At 44.5% G+C, this 26,406-nt stretch overlaps 1 protein-coding gene across 1 annotated transcript; it reads left to right on the top strand.

The window, feature by feature from the left end:
• The first annotated feature begins 8,243 nt into the window (after positions 1–8,243).
• Positions 8,244–11,592, top strand: LYZL6 (lysozyme like 6). The gene is made up of 4 exons (XM_066366222.1): positions 8,244–8,382; positions 9,288–9,446; positions 10,299–10,377; positions 11,523–11,592. Exons 1-4 carry the CDS (start codon positions 8,244–8,246, stop codon positions 11,590–11,592), a joined length of 447 nt encoding a protein of 148 aa, XP_066222319.1.
• The last annotated feature ends 14,814 nt before the right edge of the window (positions 11,593–26,406 follow it).

The raw sequence follows: 26,406 nt of genomic DNA, 5'->3' as shown, positions 1-26,406 counted from the left end.
AATGAATTTGATAAACCTCTAGCCAGATTACTCAAAAAAAGACAAAGCAGTCTATTAATATCAGTAACAAGACAGGTGACATCACTATAGAGTCTATAGATATTAAATGTTTCCTGTAGGAACACCCAGCTCACCTTCCAGAGCATCATGAGGTGACAGCTTCAGTTCCAGATCAACGTCATGCTCAGTGTTAAAACTTGCCCAATATTTACTGTCTGATAATGGAAATTTGCTTTGTTTTAAAATGGTGGGATCTCAGGCAAGGTGGAGGTCAATACCGAGAGCAGCCCCAGCCTGAGAGGTCTTCCAGAGGCACCTTGAGAATCACATCTCTTCGGTGCTATCTCCAACTACTCCACATCAGCCCTGCAAATGACAGACTGAGGCTCTGGCGGCTGCTGCACTGGAAACAAGGACACCCTTTTACAATTTATGGTAGCACAGGGAGATCTCTTGATGTTGAGGGACCAACAAGATGGAATCGGTAACTAAAAAGACAACATCTCAAAGCCCAGCTCTACTACTATGTAAAATTGAGATATTGACTCCCACATACCAGATGAGTAAGGATAGGAGTGAATTCTTGTGTTGGTGCCCAGCAACCCCTACTTCCTGTTTATTGACCACTGCTGACCTCTACTAGCTACTGGATAAATTGCACAGCGAGTCTGCCTGAAGATGGGATGTGGGAGATTTTCCCCTCATCTGAATCTACCTGATATAATTGAGTTCTCAACCTTAATTCCCTTTTTCATAAGTTGTTCTCAGCTTTATAATTTCATAAACTTGATCTATTAATGTTATTGTCATGGTTTTAGAAACCTGTTATGCCAGGTTTTAATTTGCCTTTGACCCAATAATTTACTCAAGGGGACAAAAGTATGTGTGTGAGTGTGTGTTTCTTTTTTCAGGGAAGAGACAGTTGCAGAGCGAGAGACAGAAAGCGACAAACAGGAAGGAGAGAGATGAGAAGCATCAACTCATAGTTGCAGCTCCTTAGTTGTTCATTGATTGCTTTCTCATATGTGCCTTGACTTGGGGGCTGCAGCTGAGCCAGTGACCCCTTGTTCAAGCCAGCAACCTTGGACTCAAGCCAGTGACCTTGGGCTTCAAGCTAGTGACCTTTGGGCTCAAGCCAGCAACCACGGGGTCATGTCTATGATCCCAAGCTCAAGCCAGAGACCTCGAGGTTTTGAACCTAGGTCCTCTGCATCCCAGGCCAATGCTTTATGCACTGCGCCACCTCCTGGTTAGGCTCTTCTTCTTCATTTTTTTCTTTCTTTTTTTAAAATTATAGCCAGAGTATGGAGTCTATCTCATTCCTCCTACGGGGAGAAAGGTAAGGTATTATTTGTAGTCTAATTTACAATCAGTGTGTAAAGTATTTGAGAAGGTATATATTCTGTGGGGTAAAGTGTAAGTCTGATAATAAAGCCAAAAATTCAGTGCTGGGTAAATGAGTTTGTAAAATTTGTATTTTCTGAGTTGCTCACTTTTTTTTTTTTTTTGTATTTTTCTGAAGCTGGAAACGGGGAGAGATAGTCAGACAGACTCCCGCATGTGCCCGACCGGGGTCCACCCGGCACGCCCACCAGGGGCGACGCTCTGCCACCAGGGGGCGATGCTCTTCCCCTCCGGGGCGTCGCTCTGCCACGACCCGAGCCACTCTAGCGCCTGGGGCAGAGGCCAAGGAGCCATCCCCAGCGCCCGGGCCATCTTTGCTCCAGTGGAGCCTTGGCTACGGGAGGGGAAGAGAGAGACAGAGAGGAAGGAGGGGGCGGGGGTGGAGAAGGAAATGGCGCTTCTCCTATGTGCCCTGGCCGGGAATCGAACCCGGGTCGCCCGCATGCCAGGCCGACGCTCTACCACTGAGCCAACCGGCCAGGGCCGAGTTGCTCACTTTTATTGTTAAAAATGGTCGCTGCCCAAGTAAATTGCCAGGTGAAACTGCTAATTACCTTCCTGCTTGGGAAGGGGCTCTGTTATGCTAATGTGTGCTAGAGTTGGGTTTTTCATGCCAAGAAAAGTTTGTGAAGAAGAAGGAGAAAGGAGAAGAAGGAGGCCATTTTTGGAGAGCATACAAACAGGAAGGAGAGAGAGAGAGTGAGAAGCCAAAATGGCAGGGTGCTGAAGGAGAAGCCAGTTTGTGCAGAGAGGAGGAGGAAGAAGATGTGCAGCTGGGGAACAGAGGTGAGGGCTCTTGCAAGCTCCACTGAGACTGATGGGGGGCCTTTGGTTCTAGGAAAAACCGGAAAAGATTCTCCTGGTTGTGGAACTGGAGAATGTGTGAGTGGATTTTGGTGCCCTGTGTGTTTTTACTCGCCGGCCAGTGGAAGGCTAGAATAAAGGAATGGCCCACCAGTTTTTGGCTCCACTGTTTCTTTACCATCTGTCCGAATCTGATGGGAACCTGCATGTGCCTGGCTGTGATGTTCATGACTACTGGCCATACATTCAGTCTTATTAATATATGGTTTGACTATGTCTAAGTGGTGACTGTCCTTTCATGTGTTCTCCTGGGATGTAGGACACCTAACAGATCTGCACCCTCACATTTTTCAGTGCTGGGTCTCTGTCCCAGTCCAAGTCTCTAACCTTCATTGTCAGTATCCATCCTCTTGTCTCATTGTTTTCTGCATATGTCTCTGCTCTGCATTTGGGGCACTTCTCACATGAGCGACTACACCATGGTTGAGTTTTCTGCAGTGTGAATTCTGCTCTTCTGCCTTCAGTGCAGTTTTCATCTGTCACTGGATTTTAGTTCCTTGTGTTTTACATTTCAGCAGGCTGTCATTGGAGTATTTTGCATATTTTATTGAAAACTTAAAGCAGGCATTTCCTGACATTTTCCTCTGTTTTCTATAGCAATTTATTTCCAGAAGCATATTTTTTCACTATCACCTTTAGAACTGGTGAGAGGATTCCCTACCTGGGCCCTGTACTTTTGTGTCCCTCTCATACAAAAGAATTAAATTTATTAAGGATCACAGATGCCTCTGTCACTCAGGATCTGTAGCACATCCCTGGCATGGCACAGCACGACCTAACCCTAAATGCACACTCTCTTGACTAATAATGTTCCAGCCCCAGGGAGGTACTTTCTCTATGTCAGGTGTCGGGAACCTATGGCTCGCGAGCCAGATGTGGCTCTTTTTTTTTTTTTTTTTTTTTTGGTATTTTTCTGAAGCTGGAGACAGTGAGACAGACTCCCGCATGCGCCCGACCAGGATCCACCCGGCATGCCCACCAGGGGGCGACGCTCTGCCCACCAGGGGGCGATGCTCTGCCCCTCCGGGGCGTCGCACTTTTGCTACCAGAGCCACTCTAGCACCTGGGGCAGAGGCCAAGGAGCCATCCCCAGTGCCCGGGCCATCTTTGCTCCATTGGAGCCTCGCTGCGGGAGGGGAAGAGAAAGACAGACAGAGAGGAAGGAGAGGGGGAGGGGTGGAGAAGCAAATGGGCGCTTCTCCTGTGTGCCCTGGCCGGGAATCGAACCCGGGACTTCTGCACGCCAGGCCGACGCTCTACCACTGAGCCAACCGGCCAGGGCCAGATGTGGCTCTTTTGATGGCTGCATCTGGCTCACAGACAAATCTTTAATAAAAAAAAATAATGTTAAAAATATAAAACATTCTCATGTATTACAATCCATTCATTTCCTACTGCTCTGTTCATGGTTGCAGGTGGCTGGAGCCAATCACAGCTGTCCTCAGGAACAACACCAAATTTTTATTGGCTAATGCATAATGTACACGGGTCGTTGTATGGCTCTCACGGAATTATATTTTAAAATATGTGGCATTAATGGCTCTTTCAGCCAAATAGTTTTCTGACCCCTGCTCTATGTCCATCGGGGAAAAAGGCAACTGCCTCCTGTGAATGAAAGCGTAACAGGACCCCTAGGTTTATTTGGAAATATTAAAATTTTTTTTTTATTCATTTTTTTTTTTTTAGAGAGGAGAGGAAGAGACAGAGAGAGAGAGAGAGAGAGGAGAGACAGAAAGAGAGAAGGGGGTAGGAGCTGGAAGCATCAACTCCCATATGTGCCTTGACCAGGCAAGCCCAGGGTTTCGAACCGGCGACCTCAGCATTTCCAGGTCGACGCTTTATCCACTGCACCACCACAGGTCAGGCTTATTTGGAAATATTTATACAAAGAGAATTGGAGCAGAAAAGTACTTAGGTGAGAGAAAAGACAAATTGATAAACTTGTCAAAGCTTTCCTCTCAGCAATAGATGTGAACGCAATGAAATAACATTTTCTAGTAATGCTGAGTGTATAATTTCTTCTCATTTTGGTGTTCCCATAACAAGTTCTGTAGGTACACATAAATTAGTACAGTATTTGCCTCAGTTGTTAATAGAAGCTGAGGACATTTTGCCATATTACATGAATCACATTACACATTACTTTTAAATTTGTCTGTATGTGAATTTAAAAAAAGAATTGAAAATAGTTAAAATTTTATATAAATGTATATTTTATGAAAATATACTTAAATTATTGTACTTTGAATATAACTGTGGTGGGGTTTCTTTTTTGAGATTTTTATTTATTCATTTTAGAGAGGAGAGAGAGAGAAGGAGGGCAGAGCAGAAAGCATCAACTCCCATATGTGCCTTGACCAGGCAAGCCCAGGGTTTCAAACCCACAACCTCAGAGTTCCAAATTGACGCTTTATCCACTGTGCCACCACAGGTCAGGCTGAATATAATTGATTTTAATCTTTAAATAAATAAATATAAATATATATATATATATTTTTTTTTTTGTGTGTGTGTGTGTGTATTTTTCTGAAGCTGGAAACAAGGAGGCAGTCAGACTTCCACATGCGCCCGACCGGGATCCACCCGGCACGCCCACCAGGGGGCGATGCTTTGCCCATCAGGGACGTCACTCTGTTGGGACCAGAGCCACTCTAGCGCCTGAGGCAGAGGCCATGGAGCCATCCCCAGCGCCCGGGCCATCTTTGCTCCAATGGAGCCTTGGCTGCGGGAGGGGAAGAGAAAGAGAGGAAGAAGAGGGGGAGGGGTAGAGAAGCAGACGGGCACTTCTCCTGTGTGCCCTGGCCGGGAATCGAACCCGGGACTTCCTCACACCAGGCCGACGCTCTACCACTGAGCCAACCGGCCAGGGCCTAAATATATTTTAAAATTTTCATAATAATTAAGTGATTTTGGTGAAAGGAAAAATAATTTCATGGAATAGTTATAAGCATTTGTGAATTATGTATGTATTTATTACTCATCCCAACATAGTCAGCCCATCAAGAGAAAATCTAGACATGTGTAACAGAAATTAAATTGGGTCATCTTTAACATTTTGTTACCTTTCAGTTGTATATAAACCATAACTTTATACACATTTAAAATTTTTATCCTTTTAAAGGAATATTTTTTCAGAATATGAATATAGAATACATTTTATTCAACAGCTTGTTAGTTTGATTTATAACTTGTAAACATTTGACAGATGATCTGTGGCCTCCATTTGCTTTCTTGCCCCAGGCTGTGACATCAGAATTTATTCATGGGCCCTAGCTTGGGTTTTCCAGATCCTTGAGTGAATGGGAATCCTCCCAGGGTTGTGTCTGTCACATTTGGGAAGGTGGGGGTTGAGAGTCCTTGTAGTCCCCTTTGAGTGCTGACATTATCCCAGAATTTTAAGCTACAGGGATATTCTCCTGCCACCAAATTTCAGGCATGTGGTCCTGGGCTATGGAAGCCTCTTCTCCCACTCAGGGGCTCCAATCCCTCCTGTACAGATGGGATTATTTGGGTCATCTGAAGCAACTGTAGATTTTTGGCCACAAATGGTAGTTTATAGAATGGTACCCCAAGAATGCTCTCCTCCCAGGGCTCTACCTGCACCCCAACTCCCGCTGGCTTCACACCCCAAGATGCAACGTGCTGCTGGCCTACTAGGAAAAGTCCGCAGGCAGAGGGAACAGGACAGCACTGCCCACTTAGAAAGCGCTTCCTACTTACTTTCTGTCAGACCCTGCTCTCCTGTTTCAGAGGGTAGAGTGGCCATCAGCAACAAAACTTTCTCTTGCCTCTTTTTTGCTCCAGTTGGTGGAAATATCTCCCTGGTGACTAATGACACTGAGATGGGTGGCCTTCATGGGGAGGTGACAGGTGGTCAGGTCATCATATGATAGATGGTTTACCCCAGACTGACTCAACTAGGCAGTTCTCTTTTGGTTGCAATGGACAGAAACCCAACTTAAACATGTTTTCACAAGAAGGGACATTAATTGAATATCAAGGCAAGAGTGTGTTTAGAAAAGTGTCCACTTCTGAGACTGGAAGCCTGTCTGGACTCTGCTCCCTCCTCAGGGAGGCTGATCCTCTCCAATGGGCTAGACCCACAGGATTCCTAACTGCTGGCCTTCTTCGTCACACCAGCAGACTTCCTGTGGGAAGCTGAGCTACTCCACTTAGTTTTAATCCAAACTAGACTATCACATGGAGGCAGAGCCTTGTGGCTGTCAACCCCACTGAAACCCCATGGGGCATGGAGCTCCCCCAAAGGTGGTACTGTTCTCAGAAGTGGGGGGAAGAACAACCAGTAGTCTCTACCCTGTCCCACCCGGTGGTCTTCATCGCAGACCTCTGTCATGAAGTTTAAAGGCTGTATCTCCCTTCCTCACCCCCAAGACAGTCTCAAACTCAGCATTTTCATCTGTCTAGGATTTCAGTATGCATACTTTGAACTAGTTCTTTCAAAATAAAAAAGATTTATTTTATTTTATTTTTTTGCAGAGACAGAAATTCAGAGAGAGGGATAAATAGGGACAGACAGGCAGGAACGAAGAGAGATGAGAAGCATCAATTATCAGTTTTTCGTTGCGACACCTTAGTTGTTCATTGATTGCTTTCTCATATGTGCTTTGACCGTGGGGGGGGGGGCACAGCAGACCGAGTAACCCCTTGCTCAAGCCAGCGACCTTGGGTCCAAGCTGGTGAGCTTTGCTCAAACTGGATGAGCCTGCACTCAAGCTGGCGACCTTGGGTCTTGAACCTGGGTCTTCTGCATCCCAGTTCGATGCTCTATCCACTGTGCCACTGCCTGGTCAGGTGAAAAAGAATAGTTTTTAAACAGCAAAATGTTTTTTAATTTTTATTTACTTTAAATAAAAATTTAAAGGTCCATCAGTCATTGCTGACTTAAGCTGTAATAAGCCTCAAGACGGCCAATCTGCATGGTTAAGACCAGAGTATTTACAGAAGAGTGATGATGTCACAGAACACGGGTTCCAGGAGGCGGGGCTGGGGTTTGGGGGTGGCCTAACATGCTCATCTTCTTCCGAACATGGAGAGCTGTGATCTGGGTGGGGCTAGAGTATAGTTCACAAGGAAGAGGAGGCTTCTATCCAAAGAGCTTTGTTCTACAGATTCTTACAGCAATCCCTGGGCCAGCTGGGACCTGGCATCAGAGAGGGATAGGAGACAGGTATGCTTCAGAAGGGGAGGTAGGAATGCACCTGCCGGGACCACTGTCTTCCCCAAAGGACCCCAAGAGTAGACTTCATTGCTTCCCAAGGCTCAGGGACACCTGTCTCTGAAGGAACCTGTTGAGTCTCGGTAGGAATAAGTTGCATAAGACCTACTAAAAGAGTATTGTTGTTTCTCTGAAATTCTAATGTAACAGGACATCCTATCATTTTATTTGCTAAATCTGGAGACTCTAGGGTGGAAGAGAGAAACAAAATAATGGTTAATGCTTTCAAGCTCAGGATGGTATGGAGTGAGTCTTAGAAAACAGAACCAAAGATCTGTGAGAAGACTGGGCCATTGGGGTAGCCATCTTGTCCAAGCAGAAGCTGTTTCATGTCTGACTCATGGAGCTGGCGGACAGAGAAACTGAGGCCTTTGCCCTCAGGAACACACACCTAGATTAAGGGGGAAAATGCGTGCACACACACACCATTAGTGATAGAAATACCCCATTCTTTGTTCACATGCCATTGACTATTTTGAAGAATATAGGCCAGCTATTTTAGAAGTTCCCTGTCTGGCTTTGTCTGATCTCTGCTGGGATTAGGTGCAGGTTACGCATCCCTAGCCAGAATACTACATAGTAAATGAGAAGAGACTGGAAATAGCCAGGTGGAGAGCAGTGAGTGAGTGAGAACATTTGGCTTCTCTCTCCAGATCCCTCAGACTCTCAGAGAAGACCAGCAAGAAATTGTGAGACCCTAAGAACCGCAGGTTCTCATCTGAACCTTCTCTGCTCCAGGATGACAAGGGCATTATTCATCTCCTTGCTCAGCTGCCTTGTTGCCATAAACCAGGCCCACCTAATCAGCCGCTGTGACCTGGCTAAGGTGCTGTACCAGGAAGACTTGGATAAGTTTGAGGGCTACTCCCTGAGTGACTGTGAGTGCCACTTCCTCACACTCACACCCCTATTTCTCCTCTCCTACTCATCCCCTACGTCGCCATCTTTCTTTCTATCTTTTGTCTTTAAAAACCAAGTTCAAAGAACAGCTCTCTCTAAGAAACCTTTCCCAACATTCCATATTCATTCAACAATTAATTGAGCACTTATTATGTACCAGGAACTATTTTAGGTGCTGGGGATATAAATAAAAGCTCTTTCCTCATAGTGTTCATGTTCTGGGGAAGAGACAAGCAATTAACAAACACAAAAATATCTAGTATAAAGCACTTCCTGGGGGTGATAAGTGCCATGCAGAAGAATAAAGCAGCAGGAGTGATAGGTGACACTGGTCTAGAAGGGGAAATCAAAGATCTCTTTGTGGAGGTGACATTGAGTGGTGCTGAATGAAGTAAAGGACCCGGTCACCCAAATGTCTAGGGGAAGAACATTCCAGGCAGAGGGAACTGCCACTGCGAAAGCTTCATCCTACTGCATGTTAGGGATATCTCCATTTTGCCCAGAATTTGTGTACATCTGTCTTACAACACTTTCTTCTTTTAACTTGCCTTGTGGTTTTTTTAAAGTACATATCTTCATTCTTGTACTATAGGCCCTTTGAAGATAGCATCTGCATTTGACCCAGCTAAATGTCCCTTGCTAGGCTTTGCAGTTCCTGGCACACAGTTGGTGATTATTAAGTGCCGGAAGCACAGATGCACAGATGAATGGTTAAACTGATGAGTGTATGGACCAAAGGATGAGAGGAGAAGTCAGGGGGTGTTTCAAGCCCACTAGTCCCATCCTGCCTTATTCCTTTCTTTTGATTCCACATTTCCCTTTCTCCATCTCACTTCTCCCTCAGCACGGCCCCCTCTAAACACCCTCTTCTTCCCGTCCCAAGGGCTGTGCTTGGCTTTTGTGGAAAGCAACTTCAACATATCAAAGGTAAACGAAAATACAGATGGCAGCTTTGACTATGGCATCTTCCAGATCAACAGCCACTACTGGTGCAATGATCACCAGAGTCACTCAGAAAACATTTGCCACGTGGAGTGTCAAGGTCTGTCCAGGGCCCCAAGGTGGGAGCGGGGAGAGAGATGACCAAACTCTACTCCCAAAACTTCTCTTTCCACTCATAATCTGATAATGTCCCCAGCATGGTGGTTCAAGGAGTCAGGGAATTCCTTTACTGAGTGGGTTTGACTAGTGGCCCTAATGCCTATCCAGTTAGGAGATTCTTTAGTGTCCTCAAGCAGGACCCAGAAGGCTCTGCACAGCCTTTAGCAGTACAGCAGCAGCCATTTATCGAGAGCATATTATATACTAAGCACTTTACACGCATAGCTCATTTCATCCAACTTTCCATGCAGTAGAAACTATTATTCCCACTTTACAGAAGAGCAAACCGAGGTTCATAGAATCCATGGTGGCTAGACTGAAGGCTCAGCTCTAACTAATAAGCAGTACTGTCTTTGACTAATGCTGACCAAAGGCCAAATGCATGATTCTGCCACTCACCTCCTCTTCTGTATTCTGATCAGTGTCCCTGGATTTTCACCTGAAAAGCCTCCCTCATTAGGCAAGACTTTACCTCAGTCTCTTGCTGCCTATTTTGGCATTTCCTTTCCCTAGACACTCCCAAAGTTTGGGTGAACCACCATCTACTTTGGTTAAAAACTGTGGTAGTAAACAAGCCCCAAATCTGAGTCCTCTTCCTCCTACCCATGGCCACCCTGACTTCCAGCAGCCTTGTAGGTAGGGGTATCTCAATGGGCCTCCAGGAGGGAGGCCTTGCTTAATCTGGAAGTACTCAGCCCCCACGAGGCACATGCATGGGCAGGGAGAGCAAGTGTCTGCCTCAATCTTTGGGACTGTCCTTTGTTCTGTCAAGTGTTCTCTTTCTCCTTTTCAGAACTGCTGAACCCCAATCTTCTCTCAACCATCCACTGTGCAAAGAAGATTGTGAGCAGAGCAGGAGGGATGAAGAACTGGTGAGGAGGACACTATAGGACTAAGTTAGCAGGCAGAGCCCCAAGAAAGGTGTGGTGACAGAGAAAGGGACAGTAGGCAAGGACCAGACCCTTTCTGCTGCCTAAACAAGTGTAAGATAGTGACAGGGCTTGGAACTCTGACTTGAAGACCTGGGATCTAGTTCTTTCTCTGATATTATATTAAACAAAAGTCCTTTCGTTGCAGTAATAAAACAACTAGAGCTAGCTGAGGGAGAATTATTTTGAGCGGACACCGTGTCTCACTGAGCCCACACACGGGGGTGCAGCTAGGCCTCAGGAAGAGATTGGAGGCGGCTGGAAACTGTAGGCAGGCTTTCCTGGGCAGATTTCTGCTTCTCTAGGTGCCTTTGCCTCACTGTTCCTTCTGCAGACCTGCTTCCTCTGCTCCACACTCCATAAGACAGGCTATGGCTGCCCAAGTTTGTGACCTAATGTCTTAAGCAATCATGGAGACTGGCTAAGTTCAGTCCCAGTCTAAGTGCCAGGGATAGAGGATCCGACTGGTTCAGCTTGGACCTCATGTCCCCACTTGGTTCAATCAGCTGTAGGCATGGGAATAATTAAAGCAATACAATCACGGCCACCACAGGGTTCCTGTCTCCACAATTGGCAGCACCATTCTCTATGAAAACGTATTGCTCAGCAGCTGGGTAGTCACCGCCAAAGCTGTCAGCTTACCAACACTGGATGGTAGGATGGTTACTCAACTTTTCTGAGCTTCAAACTGCATATAGAAATAATACAAATGGCTGTCTCGGCAGGCAACTGTGAGGATGGAAGGAATTAAGTGCCTTGCACGTTTACCTTGCAAAAAAAAGGACACTACACGATGACTATTAGGGCTGAGACTTCTGAAGGGAGAGTAACTCTTAGCCCTGTAAAAACAGTGTTTTTACTCCCACCTTAGAGGAAGATAAGGATTTGAAAGTGTCAAAGCATACTGCCTGGGGGGGGGGGGGGAGTACAGACACCATGGACAAGGGAAACCTAAAGGAAGAATCGGAGGGGCTAGGAAGATAGGTGAGAGCTAGGAGTGAAGGTGCTCTGTGTAGCAGACTCACTGAAAGCTGGGTCACGAAGCAGCTACTATGTGGGAAGCAAGAACCAATCTTTTCTCTCCACAGGGCGTCATGGAACACGCACTGTTCCGGCCGGCCACTCTCCTACTGGATGACAGGATGTCTGCTGGGATGAGACAGGGTGCAGGCCTGCTGTGGGGTCGTTCTGGAAGTCCTCTCCTCCCTTGGGAATTCTTCCTTTCTTCTTCTTCTTGCATCGATTTCATGTTATTTTCTTCCTTTCCTATTTACAAATAAAACTGACCAGAGCTCCAGGAATAAATGGTTTTCTAGAGCTTCTTCCTTGTTCCCATCCAGGCCTAGGCTCCTGGGTCCTGACTGTCATTTGTAAACCAAGAGGATCATGGTGGCAGTGTAGCTGTACTACTGGAATTATTTAACACATTCTTGTGCAAAGAATGTGTTAAATTATTCATTTTAATTCCACATATATGAGCGTACCTAACCTAGTAGCAGTATGCTAGGTATGGGAAGAAGGAAGATGAAACATAACTGTTGCTCTTGAGGTGATCATAATCGAAGTGGAGAAGCAGAGGCACACAGGAATAATGGATACATGAATGGATGAATACATACAAAGGACACCACGGATAATTAAATGGATAATAAAACCTATAATTACTGGTTTGAAACAATATCAGGACCCCAGTAATTCCTCCAAAGCCAACTATTTTTTTTATAAATAAAATTTTATTTTAATGGGGTGACATCAATAAATCAGGGTATGTATATTCAAAGAAAACATGTCCAGGTTATCTTGTCATTCAATTCTGTTGCATACCCATCACCCAAAGTCAGATTGTCCTCTGTCACCTTCTATCTAGTTTTCTTTGTGCCCCTCCCCCTCCCCCTTTCCCTCCTTCCCTCCCCCCACCCCCCGTAACCACCACACTTGTCCATGTCTCTTAGTCTCGTTTTTATGTCCCACCAATGTATGAAATCCTGCAGTTCTTGTTTTTTTCTGATTTACTTATTTCACTCCGTATAATGTTATCAAGATCCCACCATTTTGTTGTAAATGATCCGATGTCATCATTTCTTATGGCTGAATAGTATACCATGGTGTATATGTGCCAAATATTCTTTATCTATTCTTCTATTCTTTTTTTTTTTTTTTACAGTGATTAAAGCCTTTAAGCAAACTTTTGGCCAATACAGCAAGAATCCATAAAAGAGTAGTGTCCTTAACATGTTCACCAAGTCCGAGTTGGCCCCAACACCATGCCAAATCCCTGAAAAATGCAACCCAACCCCAGTTCAGTCTGTTAGGAGCTGTCACAAGGAGCAGGAGTCCAGGAAAAGTCCACATCCAGGAAAAGTCCGCATGGCACTGGAATTGTTGTCACCATTCTATACTTTGCAGCTCACGTCCAAGTCCCAATGACCACTGCTTCTGGCTGGTAATGATTTAGGTAGACTGGAAAAGCCATCTGCAGCATGTGTGGATATGGAGCTTCTGTTCTCCTCTACCTGGAGAGATGAGACCAGGTTGCTTTTCCCTGGAGCTCTGCGACTGTGGCTTGGTCAAGAGAACCTTGGGATACACTCAGCTGGGTGGCAAAGGTAGATTCATAATAGAAGTTGGCAAAAGGAGGAAAGAGAGCTCTAAATTAGGAGTAGGTCCCAGCCTGAAATATGAGTGGGGCATTGAGGTAGGAGAAATAAAGGAAACACTATATATTAAACAAAGCAGCAGAAAATAGGACTATCAACACCCACAACAGAGATCTTCGAGGGAAGAATAAAAAACCTGACTATTCAGGCAAGACATAGTTAAGTGGCCCTTGTGCAAATGAGATTAGTTTACCTGCTTCTTGGAAGAAATACCCTAGGCTCGTCCACAGTGTCGTAGATGGGGCTGACGGCCCTGGGCGCCTTCAGCCTTCCGTGGCAAACCCCAGCATTCTGGGCAAGGTTAGGTCATAGATGGCTGGAGCCGGGCTGGAAGAGACTGAACCCTCCCTTAGAGGAGCGAGGGAGAAGCCTACCTTCCAAAGCCAACTATTTTTTTTTTTAATTTATTTATTTATTCATTTTAGAGAGGAGAGGGAGAGACACAGAGAGAGAGAGAGAGAGAGAGAGAGAGAGAGAGAGGAGAGACAGAGAGAGAGAAGGAGGGAGGAGCTGGAAGCATCAACTCCCATATGTGCCTTGCCCAGGCAAGCCCAGGGTTTCGAACTGGCGACCTCAGCATTTCCAGGTCGATGCTTTATCCACTGCGCCACCACAGGTCAGGCCAAAGCCAACTATTTTTGAAGTAAAGAAAAGTCTAGGACCCTGGCTGGATGGTTCAGTTGGTTGGAGCATCGTCCTGAAGTTCAGAGGCTGCCAGTTCAATCCCTGGTCAGGGCACATACAGGAACAGATCGATGTTCCTGTCTCTCTCTCCCTTTCCCTTCCTCTCTTGCTAAAATCAATAAATAAACATTTTTTAAAAAAGAAAGAAAAGCTAGGAAGTAGGTAATGGGTGGGGCAAAGGGTCAGTGTTGAGGTGGGAAAGTAGTGGTGGAGCTGAGAAACAGTGCAGGAGCCATTGATTTGGGGTACTCTGGGAGAATGGGCTAGAATCCAGATTTAAAAAGGCATTTCTGGGTAGGCTATGATTTTCTTGGAAGGTGCTGAGGTGGATGCAGTACAACCTGCTTAAAGACAATGCAAAGGCTGCAAAGGGGCAGTTGGAAGAATGACACGCACATAGCCACCATCAGTCCTTTTTTTTTTTTTAAGATTTTACTGACTTTAGAGAAAGGATCGAGAGAGAAAGGCCAGAGGAGCAGCAGGAAGCATCAACTCATAGTTGCCCTAGCTGGTGTTCAATCTGTAGGCCAGCTACCTGGAGCAGTATGGCCAAGGGGAGGAAGAATGTCTCTGAGATTTCCGCTTGGAGGAGGAGTTCAGATCGCCAGAACTGGACCAGCACTTCTGATTTTCTGGGGTGGAGGCCCTGTGACTTCCTTGGAAAGCTCTGCACCATTCCCCAACCACTCACTCCTCCAGAGCACCCTAAGGCGACACTTTCACACCCAAAGTCTGTTCAGGGTCGGTGGCCAACCTTGCCTGGAAACATGGAAGGTGCCATAACTCTGCAATCAGAACCACCTGAGCTAGTTCCTCCTACAACTGAAGAGAAAGCCTCCATGAGCATGTGTAAGCTCTGCACCTGCAGGAATGAGACGCTGTCCTGTGTGGCTCTCGGCCCAAAGCAGAGGCTCTGCAGCGTACCTGTGCTGCAGCCCAGCACCGGCAATGACACCTTCACCACCTTGTAAGACTCCCCTGTCCTCGTTTGTTCTCTGCATCCTGCCGCACAAAGCAGCCTTTTCCTGAGGTCTTCCTGAGTTTCCCACATCTTCCCCAGCTCAGCTTGACTGATGTGATTACTATCCCTAATTTTCTTTCCCTTTCTTACTATTGGTCCCCCCTTCATTAGTCTTTTACTTGTAATAGCCCGTATTACTTTCCCTTATTCATCTTTGTGGGGCAGCTGTGTTAAGCTTGCTTGTGGGGTTACCAGCTGCCAGCACTTTGCCTGATTGGTACGTGAGTGCGTGGCTATGCCACGTGTATACGGCTTGTATAAGGCTATGGGTGCTTCTGCTTGAGAGACTGGGGAATGCAGATGGCGGGTTGCCTGCCTGCCACTGTGAGGGGCCATTCTTACTGTTTGTGTGCCGGAGAAGAGGTTTTCCCCTGCCTGTGTGCTTGTCCGCTGTTGTGAGACTTTATTAAATGGAATGGCCCAACCCTTTTCAGCTCTGCAGGATCCACCCAGCAAACCCCATCTGGGGCGTATGCTTGAATCAACCGAGCTGTCCTCAGCGCCCAGGGCCAACACTGAACCAATCAAGCCACTGACTGCGAGAGAGCGAGAAGGGGGAGAGGGAAGGGAAGAGAAGCAGATGGTTGCTTCTCATATGTGCCCTCTCTGGGGATCAAACCCTGGGCATCTGTGCCCTGGGCTGATGCTCTATCCACTGAGCCAAACAACGAGGTCATCTTTTCTTTTTTCATATTTATGTTCTAGCTGGTTGTTTGGATATAGAAAAGCAGGCTGCCTCATTGAAACATCTTTTTGTTAAGTAGTTTTAAAATTAATCTCTTGTTGCCCTGGCCGGTTGGCTCAGCGGTAGAGTGTCGGCTTAGCGTGCGGAGGACCCCGGTTCGATTCCCGGCCAGGGCACACAGGAGAAGTGCACATTTGCTTCTCCACCCCTCCGCCGCACCTTCCTCTCTGTCTCTCTCTTCCCCTCCCGCAGCCAAGGCTCCATTGGAGCAAAGATGGCTCGGGTGCTGGGGATGGCTCTGTGGCCTCTGCCCCAGGCGCTAGAGTGGCTCTGGTCGCAACATGGCGACGCCCAGGATGGGCAGAGCACCTCCCCCTGGTGGGCAGAGCGTCGCTCCATGGTGAGCGTGCCGGGTGGATCTCAGTTGGGCGCATGCGGGAGTCTGTCTGACTGTCTCTTCCTGTTTCCAGCTTCAGAAAAATGCAAAAAAAAAAAAAATTAATCTCTTGTTTTCAAGTATACAGTCTTCTACATATTACATGGCTGAAATAACTAACAAAAGGAAGAGAATGAGCTCCAGAGCTCTGATTTCACCAATGTAGAACCTGCCTCTCCTTTTGTAATTTTTGTACTTTCTGTTACTTTTATCTAGTTGCAACAGCCAGTACTTTTCCTTTGTTTAGTGTGAAGATGTAGCCTGTTTGCTACACTGTAGAATGTTGCACTTAAAATCTTTTCACTTTAAAAAATATATTTTAGAAATTACTTCGGAAGAAGAAGGTTCTATTATACAGTGCATTATATCATCTGTGGAAGCAAAGATTGAAGATAAAGTTAAAAGAGAAAATAAACTACAGGAAAGTTGAAGCATATCAGAAAAGAAAAGGTTAGAAAAATATCTTAGCCCCAATTTCTGACCTAGTGACTTTTTCACTGTCCTTGGGTTATTCTGTTGTTAAAAGGGAGTATGGTTTTGTTAAGATAGAAGATTAATTAGTTTAAATTCTACTTTAACCCTTTGAGTAGTGAGTTTTTTTCATGCTTGCTGACCCCCAGGAGTGAGTTTATTTTTCAAAAAATGAAATTACTTCTAGTTACAGTTTTATTAACTTAAAGTCATATTTGTTTGATAACCAATTTATGGAAACCAGAACATACATTTGCCTTTTTTAAATGTTGCCTTACACATTTTTAAAATAAAAAATTTGTTATCTCATGCAATTCTTGCATACCTCCCATCTGTAAATAAAGAAGTATTGTTATTAGCAGAATCTCAAATATGTACTTGCATATAATGATATTCTTAGGACAATTTACAGGTATTTATTTATTCCTTACGTTTAAAATTTTTTCAAACAGTTATTCCTCAAAACATAGATGCAGCAAAGTGGCTTGTTACGTTCAGTGCACACCACCCTGTGTCCCTCTGTTTACGTCCCTTCTTGTAGTGTGCTGACATACGAAGCATTTTCGTCCTGGCTTATCCTTTGAGGCTGTTGCAGGGACTGGCTTTGGGAAGTGACACCCTGAAAGATGAAGGCTGTCTCCTACTGACGATGGTCGCCCTCCTCTGGGTGATTTCCTCTCTTTCACAAACTCCTCCAAAAGCTGATCAATGAGCTTCAGTCTGAAGTCAGATAGCTGTGGTCTTCTTCCAGTCTTCATCAGATTCACAGTGTATGAGTTCAAAGCAGCTATGTCAATTTCATGAAACAAAGTTTTATATACCATTTCATGGTTTTTCTTACATTTCCTGTGAAACTTATTTGCATATCAGCCTTGTCAGTCAAACTCATATTCTCATTATACCTAACCACATTTAGTGGCTTGGTAATGCTTTGCCCAGTAGTGTAATCACTTTTTCCAGTTTCAATCATCAAGTCCTCATGAACTGTAGTTAGCATGTTGACCTCTCTTTTGTCATGCCATCTTTGAGCTCACATGATTGTACTATGTCTTGAGATTCATTCACCCTTTTTTATATTCTCCAGCTCAAAGTTTATAAAGAAGTATATGTACAATCGTACTCTGGATGGTCAGGAGGCACGAGGACGTACATGAACGTTCGTACTACTCAAAGGGTTAATGAAAATTTAAAGTGTTTGTGTTGTGGCTGAAAATTCTTAAGTTTAAAATTTTGAAATTTAAACAGATCAATAATATATATAATGCTTGATAAATTTAATAGCTATAAATATTATTATAGTATATACTGTATATTATATAATTCTTGACCTATTCAGGTCAGGCTCACTGGTTTACAAGGATTTCCTCTGAGAGGGATTTGAGAGTTAGAATTTTTAAGAAACCTATTTTATAGCTTGGAACTATGGGGAACTAGAACACAGAAGGAACAACAAGTCATTGTCATGTCCGCTGCACATGTGCTATGTTGTAGATGGAGAGCATTGTTCGACTTACTTCAGTGACCCAGAATCCAGAACTTGGCTATCTCTGGGTCAGAGAATGGGAAATCACAGACCAAATCAACACCACTTTTGGCACTCCATTTTAAGAAGTAGAGTTTAGGGTAAATCATCAGAAAGCACTGGCCCTTGTACAATAAGTGCCATATAATAAAAACAGATGGAATCAGAGCCTACTTTCTAGTTTATATAAGATTATAGATTATGACTGACAGTAGGACATTAATATGAATAACACATTCATAACATTGATACATTAATATGAAGAAAACATGGATAGAGAGGTCTCATTGTTATGAAGGTCTCCTGTCTATGAAGTGACATGAGATGTACCTAATATTTGTATGTTTAGGGCTTTGAATTTAATCAGAAAGTTCCATATGCTACTAAAACTTATCCTCAACTGTTGCTTTATAATATGACAATATTTTTTACTATATTCATGGCAACTCCTTTCTTTCACTTTTCAGATAAACTTCTTGTGGAACAAACACAAAATTCACATCCAGGGAACTGATCTTCCTGACCCGATTGCTACGTTTCAGCAACTTGAACAGGAATAGAAAATCAGTTGATTGTTTCAGAACATTCTAGGTGGAGGCTTCCAGATACCTACGCCTATCCAAATGCAAGCCATTCCAGTTATGCTGCATGTGAGTATGAAGGTTTAGTATGTCTCTAACATTCTTTCTTGTGTTTGCTTACTCTCTTTTCTCTGTCTTTGAAATCTTCCTTTCTACCTTATCCCTTCCTCTGTTGAGTTGCTTACCTTGCCTTTTTTTTTGTATTTTTCCAAAGTTAGAAGTGGGGAGGCAGTCAGACTCCTGCATGCGCCCGACCGGGATCCACCCAGCATGCCCACCAGGAGGTGATGCTCGGCCTGTCTGGGGCGTTGCTCTGCTGCAACTGAAGCCATCCTAGTGCTTGAGGTAGAGGCCACGGAGCCATCCTCAGTGCCCCAGCCAACTTTACTTCAACGGAGCCTTGGCTGTGGGAGGGGAAGAGAGAGACAGAGAAGAAGGAGAGGGGGAGGGGTGGAGAAGCAGATGGGTGCTTCTCTTATGTGCCCTGGCCGGGAATTGAACCCAAGACTTCCACACGCAGGGATGATGCTCTACTGCTGAGCCAACCTGCCAGGGCCTCCTTACCTTGCTTTTAAGGTGTGTGCCTTCATAAAACTTGTCCTGATCACTACAGCTAGATGTGATCGTTTTCCTTTACCAATACTCCACTACCACCCTAGTCTCCATGGTACTGTGTTCTTTTTCTTACATTTGTTTTACACTTCACACTATTGTGTATTTGCATTAATTATATTATCTTTTCCTTTTACTAGAGTATAAACACTCTGAGCATAGGGACGATGTTCTATTTATTCATCCATGATTTAGTTTATAATTCCCAGGAGCTAATAAAGCACATAGGAGAAGCGACCATCTTATTCTCCATCACTCCCCAACCCCTGCCCCCTCTCTCTCTTTTCTCCTCACACAGCCATGGCTCCATCAGTTCCAAAGTAACAGCCTGGGTGCTAAGGATAGCTCTGTTGAGCTTCCCCTTAGGCTATAAAAATAGCTTGTTTGTGAGCATGGCCTTAGATGGGCAGAGCATGGACCCCAGACAGAGGTTGCTGTGCAGATCCCAGTCAGAATGCATGAGGGAGCCTATCTCTGTATCTCCCCTCCTGTCACTTGGCAAAAGGAAGAAAAATTTAGGCTGGCAACTAGGATGTAGGCTAAGACATTTGCCAGGTTGTCTGCCAATGTGCAACGCTCAGTAAGTCTATGGGATAATAATACTTGGAGTCCTAAAATGCAGAAGGAAAGAGCAACTTTTGTCAGACACCTACTTTGCTTTTATTTCATGTCATGTCTTATATTTTCAGTTATATTTGGGGAACCATCCAAAACTTCTGACCACATAAAGGTCCAGTGTACATGTGTGCAGCTGGGTTTCTTTTCTGGAAGAATTAAAAGTACTGCTGGTGGTGATGAGGGTCAGAAAAGTCAGAGTCCCAAAAGGAGTAACACGGGCTTCAGAGAACCCCAAATTGGAAGCAGGGGACCTGGTCTCTAGGTGACAGCACTTAACACTTTCAGATCTTGTTTTTACACATCTGTAAAAGGAGATGGAAATGCCTGTCCTGCCCACTTTTGGGCAGAAGGGACTAATAATACATGTGATCAAAAAATTATTTTGAAAAATAAGTCATACTGTCTTTATACAAGTAGCAAAGTGTTATTTATGATGTGCTCCAGATCATTGACAGAGATCGCTGACAGAGACTCATATTCAAGCTATTGGGCACAAAGGCACATTCTGGAACTGATTAAATGGGTGCAAATAAACCTACAATGTAGAAAAATCCTTAAAAGCACCTGAGTGTTTGGTGGATAGAATACCTTGAGCTTCAGAGCAGGCTTGGAGTGGGACAGTCTAAGAACACAAGAGCCTCCCGTCCATTAGAAGGGCTGAGGAGCAGTTCTGCTGATGGGACTAGAAACTCAGGTTCCAAATAAAACGTCCATGAAACAGTACAATTTGTACTCTTTATAAAATTGCAAAAACAGCCTGACCAGGCAGTGGCACAGTGGGTGGAGTGTCAGCCTGGGATGCTGAAGACCCAGGTTCAAAACCCCGAGGTTACTGCCTGGGACGGCACAAAGGACCCAGGTTTGAAATCCCAAGGTTATTGGTTTGAGCATGGGCTCACCAGCTTGAGTGCGGGGCCGCTGGCTTGAGTGTGGGATCATAGACATGACCTCATGGTCGCTGGCTTGAGCTCAAAGGTTGCTGGCTTGAAGCCCAAGGTTGCTGGCTTGAGCAAGGGGTCACTCGCTCGACTGAACCTCCCCCCCCATCAAGGCACATATGAGAAAGCGATCAATGAACAACTAAGGTGCCACAAGGAAGTATTGATGCTTCTCATCTCTCTCCCTTTCTGTCTATCTTTGTCTGTTTGTCTCTCTTTCTGTCACTACAAAGTGAACACACCTGTATCCACTACCTTGGTTAGGAAATAGGTCACAACGTGCCACACAGAAGTCCCCAGATGTAGAGAAAAGTTTAAACCCAGACTTAAACTATCTGTAGAGACACCTTGGTTTTGGTATTCCATTCCTCTCTAATTTTGTTTTGCTTGTCTTGCTTTTCTTCATTAAGTTAAGTGAATTTCCCTTTTTTTTTTTTAATATTTTGTTTATTGATTTTTTAGAGAGAGGAGTGAGAGAGAAAGACAGAGAGAGAGAGAAGGGGGAGGAGCAGGAAGCATCAACTCCCATATGTGCCTTGACCAGGCAAGCCCAAGGTTTCGGACCGGCGACCTCAGTGTTCCAGGTCGACGCTTTATCCCACTGCGCCACCACAGGTCAGGCTTCCCTTTCTTTATAACAAAAGAAAATATCTGTAGTTGGATTATGGTATATTACCCAAAGGAGTTAACTTTCTTTGCCAGTAACATTTACTGAGCATCCACTGTCATAGTTGTAATAGAAGAAAATTATCCATTTATTGAATGCCTATTGAATTTTAGGTATCTTCACATATATTTTTCTCAGTGAATCCTTTCTATCCTGCAAGATATTATTCCTAAGTAAGAGGATTTTTATTCTCATTTTTACGTAAGTATAAACTGAGGCTTAGAAAGGTTAGATGATTTGCCCAATATAGTGCAATTAAAGTATTAAGTCCAGGTCTGTAAGACATACTGTCTTAGGTGGTGTAATAGATTAGTAGGTTATATACAATGAAATAAAAATTACCCCAAATTGAAGACTTGGTTTTTTACTTCTTAAGTGTGTGTGTGTGTGTATATGTGTGGATATGTGTGTGTGTGTGTGTGAGAGAGAGAGAGAGAAAGAGAGAGAGAGAGAGAGAGAGAGAGAGAGAGAGAGAGAGAGAGGCATACAGGCTAGAAAGGAAAGAGATGAGAAACATCAATTCTTCATTGCAGCATCTTAGTTGTTCATTGATTGCTTTCTCATATGTGCCTTGACCAGGGGTGGGTGTTGGGTAGTAGGGGCACTACATAGAGCAAGTGACCCCTTTGCTCAAGCCAGAGACCCCACACTCAAGCTGGATGAGCCCACGCTCAAGCTAGCGACCTTGGGGTTTCAAACATGGGTCCTCAGCATCCCAGTCCGACGCTCCATCCACTGCACCACCACCTGGTCAGGCAGTTTGAAAACAATTATTTTAAAGCATTTTAAAAAACTATTTAGATCCTGGCCGGTTGGTTTAGTGGAGAGAGCATCAGCCGGGTGTGTGGATGTCCTGGGTTCAATCCCTGGACAGGGTACACATGAAAAGTGACCATCTGCTTCTGTCCCTCTTCCCCCTCTCCCCTTTCACCCCCACCAGTGGCTAGATTGGTTCAAGTGTCAGCTTCAGGCACTGAGGATAATACCTCGGTTGATTCCAGCATCAGCCCCAGAACAGGGCTGCCGGGTGGATCCCTATCAGGGCACATGCGAGAGTCTGTCTCACTATCTCCCCTCCTCTCGCTTAAAAAAGATAAAAAAGACTATCTAGTATATTAATATTTCATTCCAGATTCTTTTCTTAAGAAGATTAAGAGCAAGCTTGATGTGTAGTTCCAGAGGCCCTCCCCGGTTTTAGTTGTTGCTCCTTGAGGAACAAACTGTCCTTATTCAAGAAGCAGAACTGAAAATGATCTCAAGGGCTGGGCTTCTTTCCCTTCAAACTTATATCTGAATAATATCTGAATAAGGAACTGGCCTCTAAAGTACATTCATTCCACTTTTGTTCACCCAGTAACCTTCCAGCACTTGGTATGCAGCTCTAGGCTTGCTCAGCTCTCAGTTTCCACTGGCCCCCAGTCCACAGTGGGCTGTAAACTGAGAAGTTGCTTGATTCTAAGAGCTTCAGACTTGTAGAGGGCACCCCTAATGGCAACAGGTGACAGTGCATATATCAACAGCCTCCTAGGAGTCAAGATTCTTAATAGCATCTTATTGAACTAATTTCCAGATCTGAAATTAACAGAGCATTTTCCTTAGTTCTTAGAGGCCTGGAAGACACACCAAAAAAGTTGATTTTGTGGTAGGCAGACAGAAATGAGCAGAGCAATGACGGGTGGATGGAGAATAGCCTCAGACAACCTCCCTATAGTATAGACCAGTGATTTTCAACCTTTTTTGAGCCGCGGCACATTTTTTACATTTACAAAATCCTGGGGCACACCACCTACCAAAATGACACAAAATGACACTCTAACTGTTAGAATTTATTTAAAGTTTAAATAAATTACATTTATTAAAAAAAAGTTAAATAAAAAAGGATAACCCCCTCATATATATAGTCCCATGTAACATCCCTCATATATATCAATACAGTCCCACGTAACATCCCTTTATAAATACAGTCCCACGTAACATCCCCTCATATAGTCCCATGTAACCTCATATATACAGTCCCATGTAACCCCTCATATACAGTCCCATGTAACCTCATATATACAGTCCCATGTAACCCCTCATATATACAGTCCCATGTATCCCCTCATATATACAGTCCCGCTAATAAATACTGGAGCTTTCATCAAGGTTGTGGGTTCAAATCAATTTGGCAAATACTCTTTCTATATAGAGACTGGACAAAATCAATTTTAGAAAATGTTGGGTACTTGTGTAACATCATAAGTCCTCAGAGCATCTCTACTGTCAGGTTGAGAAGTTTGCTTTCTAGGTAAGAATTCTGATAAATACTAGAGTTCTTCCTGAGGTTGTGGGTTCAAATCCCATGGTCAGCTGGGTGTTGGTTCTGTCTGTTTTGATGGTGTATATAGAGATTTGAGCTTTTTAAGAAGATGACCCTTCAGGAGGCCATATACAATATAGATAACATTGTGATGCATTGTATATCACCCTCTGCGGGGGCCTCTTTTAAAAAGAAAAAGGTCAAATATCTATATACACCATCAGGATAGACATAACCAGCTGAGGCTGAGGCTTCATCTAGTGGTGGCAACATTTACCTCCAGTCCTGACCAGGATTAGAAATCGGGACCATGGGGAGAAGTAGCAGCTTCAACTACTCGCCGTGGCCACACAATAACAAGTGCGTGGCAGCCCGAGCGGGACCTTTCTGGGTGTAGATGAGAGGCGGCCTACTATTGGTTCATCGTTAGTGGTCGGGATGAATCCTAGAAGGTGATTGGTCAGTGAGCGTTCCCTGTCCACTCTTCCTGTCGCTGATAGCTGGAGGGATTGTGAGGGGAATGTTTATGTTCGGATGGAGGCGGCTGGCGGCAGGCCGGATAAATAGCCTCCGTGGGCCGTATCCGGCACGCGGGCCATAGTTTGGGGACCCATGGTTAATTTCCCCATGGCACACCTGACCATGTCTCACAGCACACTGGTTGAAAAACACTGGTATAGACAACATGTAGGCCAGAGATTTTCCTTAAAAAATTTTTTTTCTTTTTATTTACTGATTTTAGAGAGGTAGAGAGAAGGGGGGAGGGGTGGAAGTTCCAACTCACAGTAGCTGCTTCTTGTATGTACCTTGACTGGGCAAGCCCAGGGGTTTGAATCTGTGACTTCAGCATTCCAGGTCAATATTTTATCCCAGAGGACAGGAACCTATGGCTCGTGAGCCAGATGTGGCTCTTTGGATGGCTGCATCTGGCTCGCAGACAAATCTTTAATAAAAAAAGTTATAATGTTAAAAATATAAAACATTCTCATGTATTACAATCCATTCATTTCCTACCGCTCATGTTCATGGTTGCAGATGGCTGGAGCCAATCACAGCTGTCCTCCGGGACAACACCAAATTTTTATTGGATAATGCGTAACATAAGCGGGTCCTTGTATGGCTCTCACGGAATTATATTTTAAAATATGTGGCATTCATGGCTCTCTCAGCCAAAAAGGTTCCTGAACCGTTTTATCCACTGCGCCACCAGAGGTCAGGCTAGGCCTGTGTTTTTCAACTGATTTAGGCCTCACTCCAGTTTCAGACAAGTGACAAAGGACAGCATGGCTCACATCAGGATTAGCTGCTATAATGACTAATGACCCCAGGGCAAACCAACCAGTGAAGACCACAATCCTGAAAGAACACACTAGGAAAGCTGACTAATATTCTATTGAGACCCTTCTCTGGGACCTCTCCTAAAAATCCCTGCCCTTAAAAGCACTTAGACGGGTTTCTCCTGGAGTGCACCCCCATCGTTCCCCACTCTCTCCACCCAGGCACATTTTTCTTGCGTTTGTCTTTCTCCTAAGCTCCAAAGGCCCTAGTTTTGCCTCTGTAACTTGCTTCCTGAGCCCAATTCTTCCACGGCTTACTTATTCTACCTCTCTGACTTTCTTTTTCTTCTTTTCCAAGTGAATGGAGGAGAGATAGAAGGACAGACTCCTGCATGCGCCCTGACTGGGATCCACCTGGCAACCCCCATCTGTGGAGATGACCCCTGTCCATCTGGGGCCATGCTCTCAACCAAACTATTTTTAGCACCTGAGGCAGATGCTCCTCAGAGCCATCCTCAGTGTCCAGGCAATGCTCTCAAACAAATCGAGCCATGGCTACAGGAGGGGAAGAGAAAGAAAAAGAAGGGGGAGGAGTGGAGAAGCAGATGGTCATTTCTCCTTGTGTGCCCTAATTATCAATTGAACCCGGGAAATCTACATGCCCCGCCAATGCTCTACCACTGAGCCAATCAGCCAGGGCCTCTGTGACTTTCAAATAAATTTTATCTTATAGTTGGGTCTTGACTCTGAATTCTTTCTTAGCCAGAACTCAAGTACCAAGGTTGGTTGAACCAAGGTCCAGTCTGACTCCACCAGTCTAACACCAGGTGGCATTTTGTCACCAACAATTTCAATTTTATTGTATCAGTTTTTCTTTCTGCTAAAATAATGAAGATAGGCCAAGCAGGGACTATTATTAAACTCAAGGGATGTCTAACAGATTAATTGATTTTAAAAAATAACACAATAAAAATATTCTGAATGCACATACTTGGGAAAGCATCAGAAGCAGCAGCAATCTTATAATTGCCTGAAAGGGTCAAATAAGCCTCATCAAATCCATGCCCATGGCCTTCTATGAAGAAATGTCACTGGAAACCTAGAGTTCACAGGTGAAATCCCTAGAATCCAAAACTTCCATGGATCCAAAACTCTCCTTCCTTATCTTCTTCCAGCTGCCCCTTTGAAGTCCTTCCCGCTTCTGTTCCCTCTCTACCCTAGATGTCTTTAGTTAGAGATCAAACTGACTTAGAGACTAGCTTCCTGCCTCCCACTTCCTTTTCCCCTATATTCACTAATCTCTAAATTAACATAATAGATTTCACAAAGAAACTGGATATTCTGCTTAAATTTGTTGGATTGACTCTATACCTTTATCTCCTCTCCAGTGGTGTACTGGAGTTGGCAACTGCTATATTTTCAGGAAGTCTGCTAGTCAGTTATTAACATATCCACTCTTGAAATAAATTGGATAATTTATTTTTAAAAGGGAGTCAGTATGCAA

This window comes from Saccopteryx leptura, chromosome 2, assembly GCF_036850995.1.
Source record: "Saccopteryx leptura isolate mSacLep1 chromosome 2, mSacLep1_pri_phased_curated, whole genome shotgun sequence".
Classification (NCBI taxonomy): domain Eukaryota; kingdom Metazoa; phylum Chordata; class Mammalia; order Chiroptera; family Emballonuridae; genus Saccopteryx; species Saccopteryx leptura.
The sequence above is the reverse complement of the archived record's forward strand: the minus strand, read 5'-3'. Positions and strand labels throughout refer to the sequence as shown.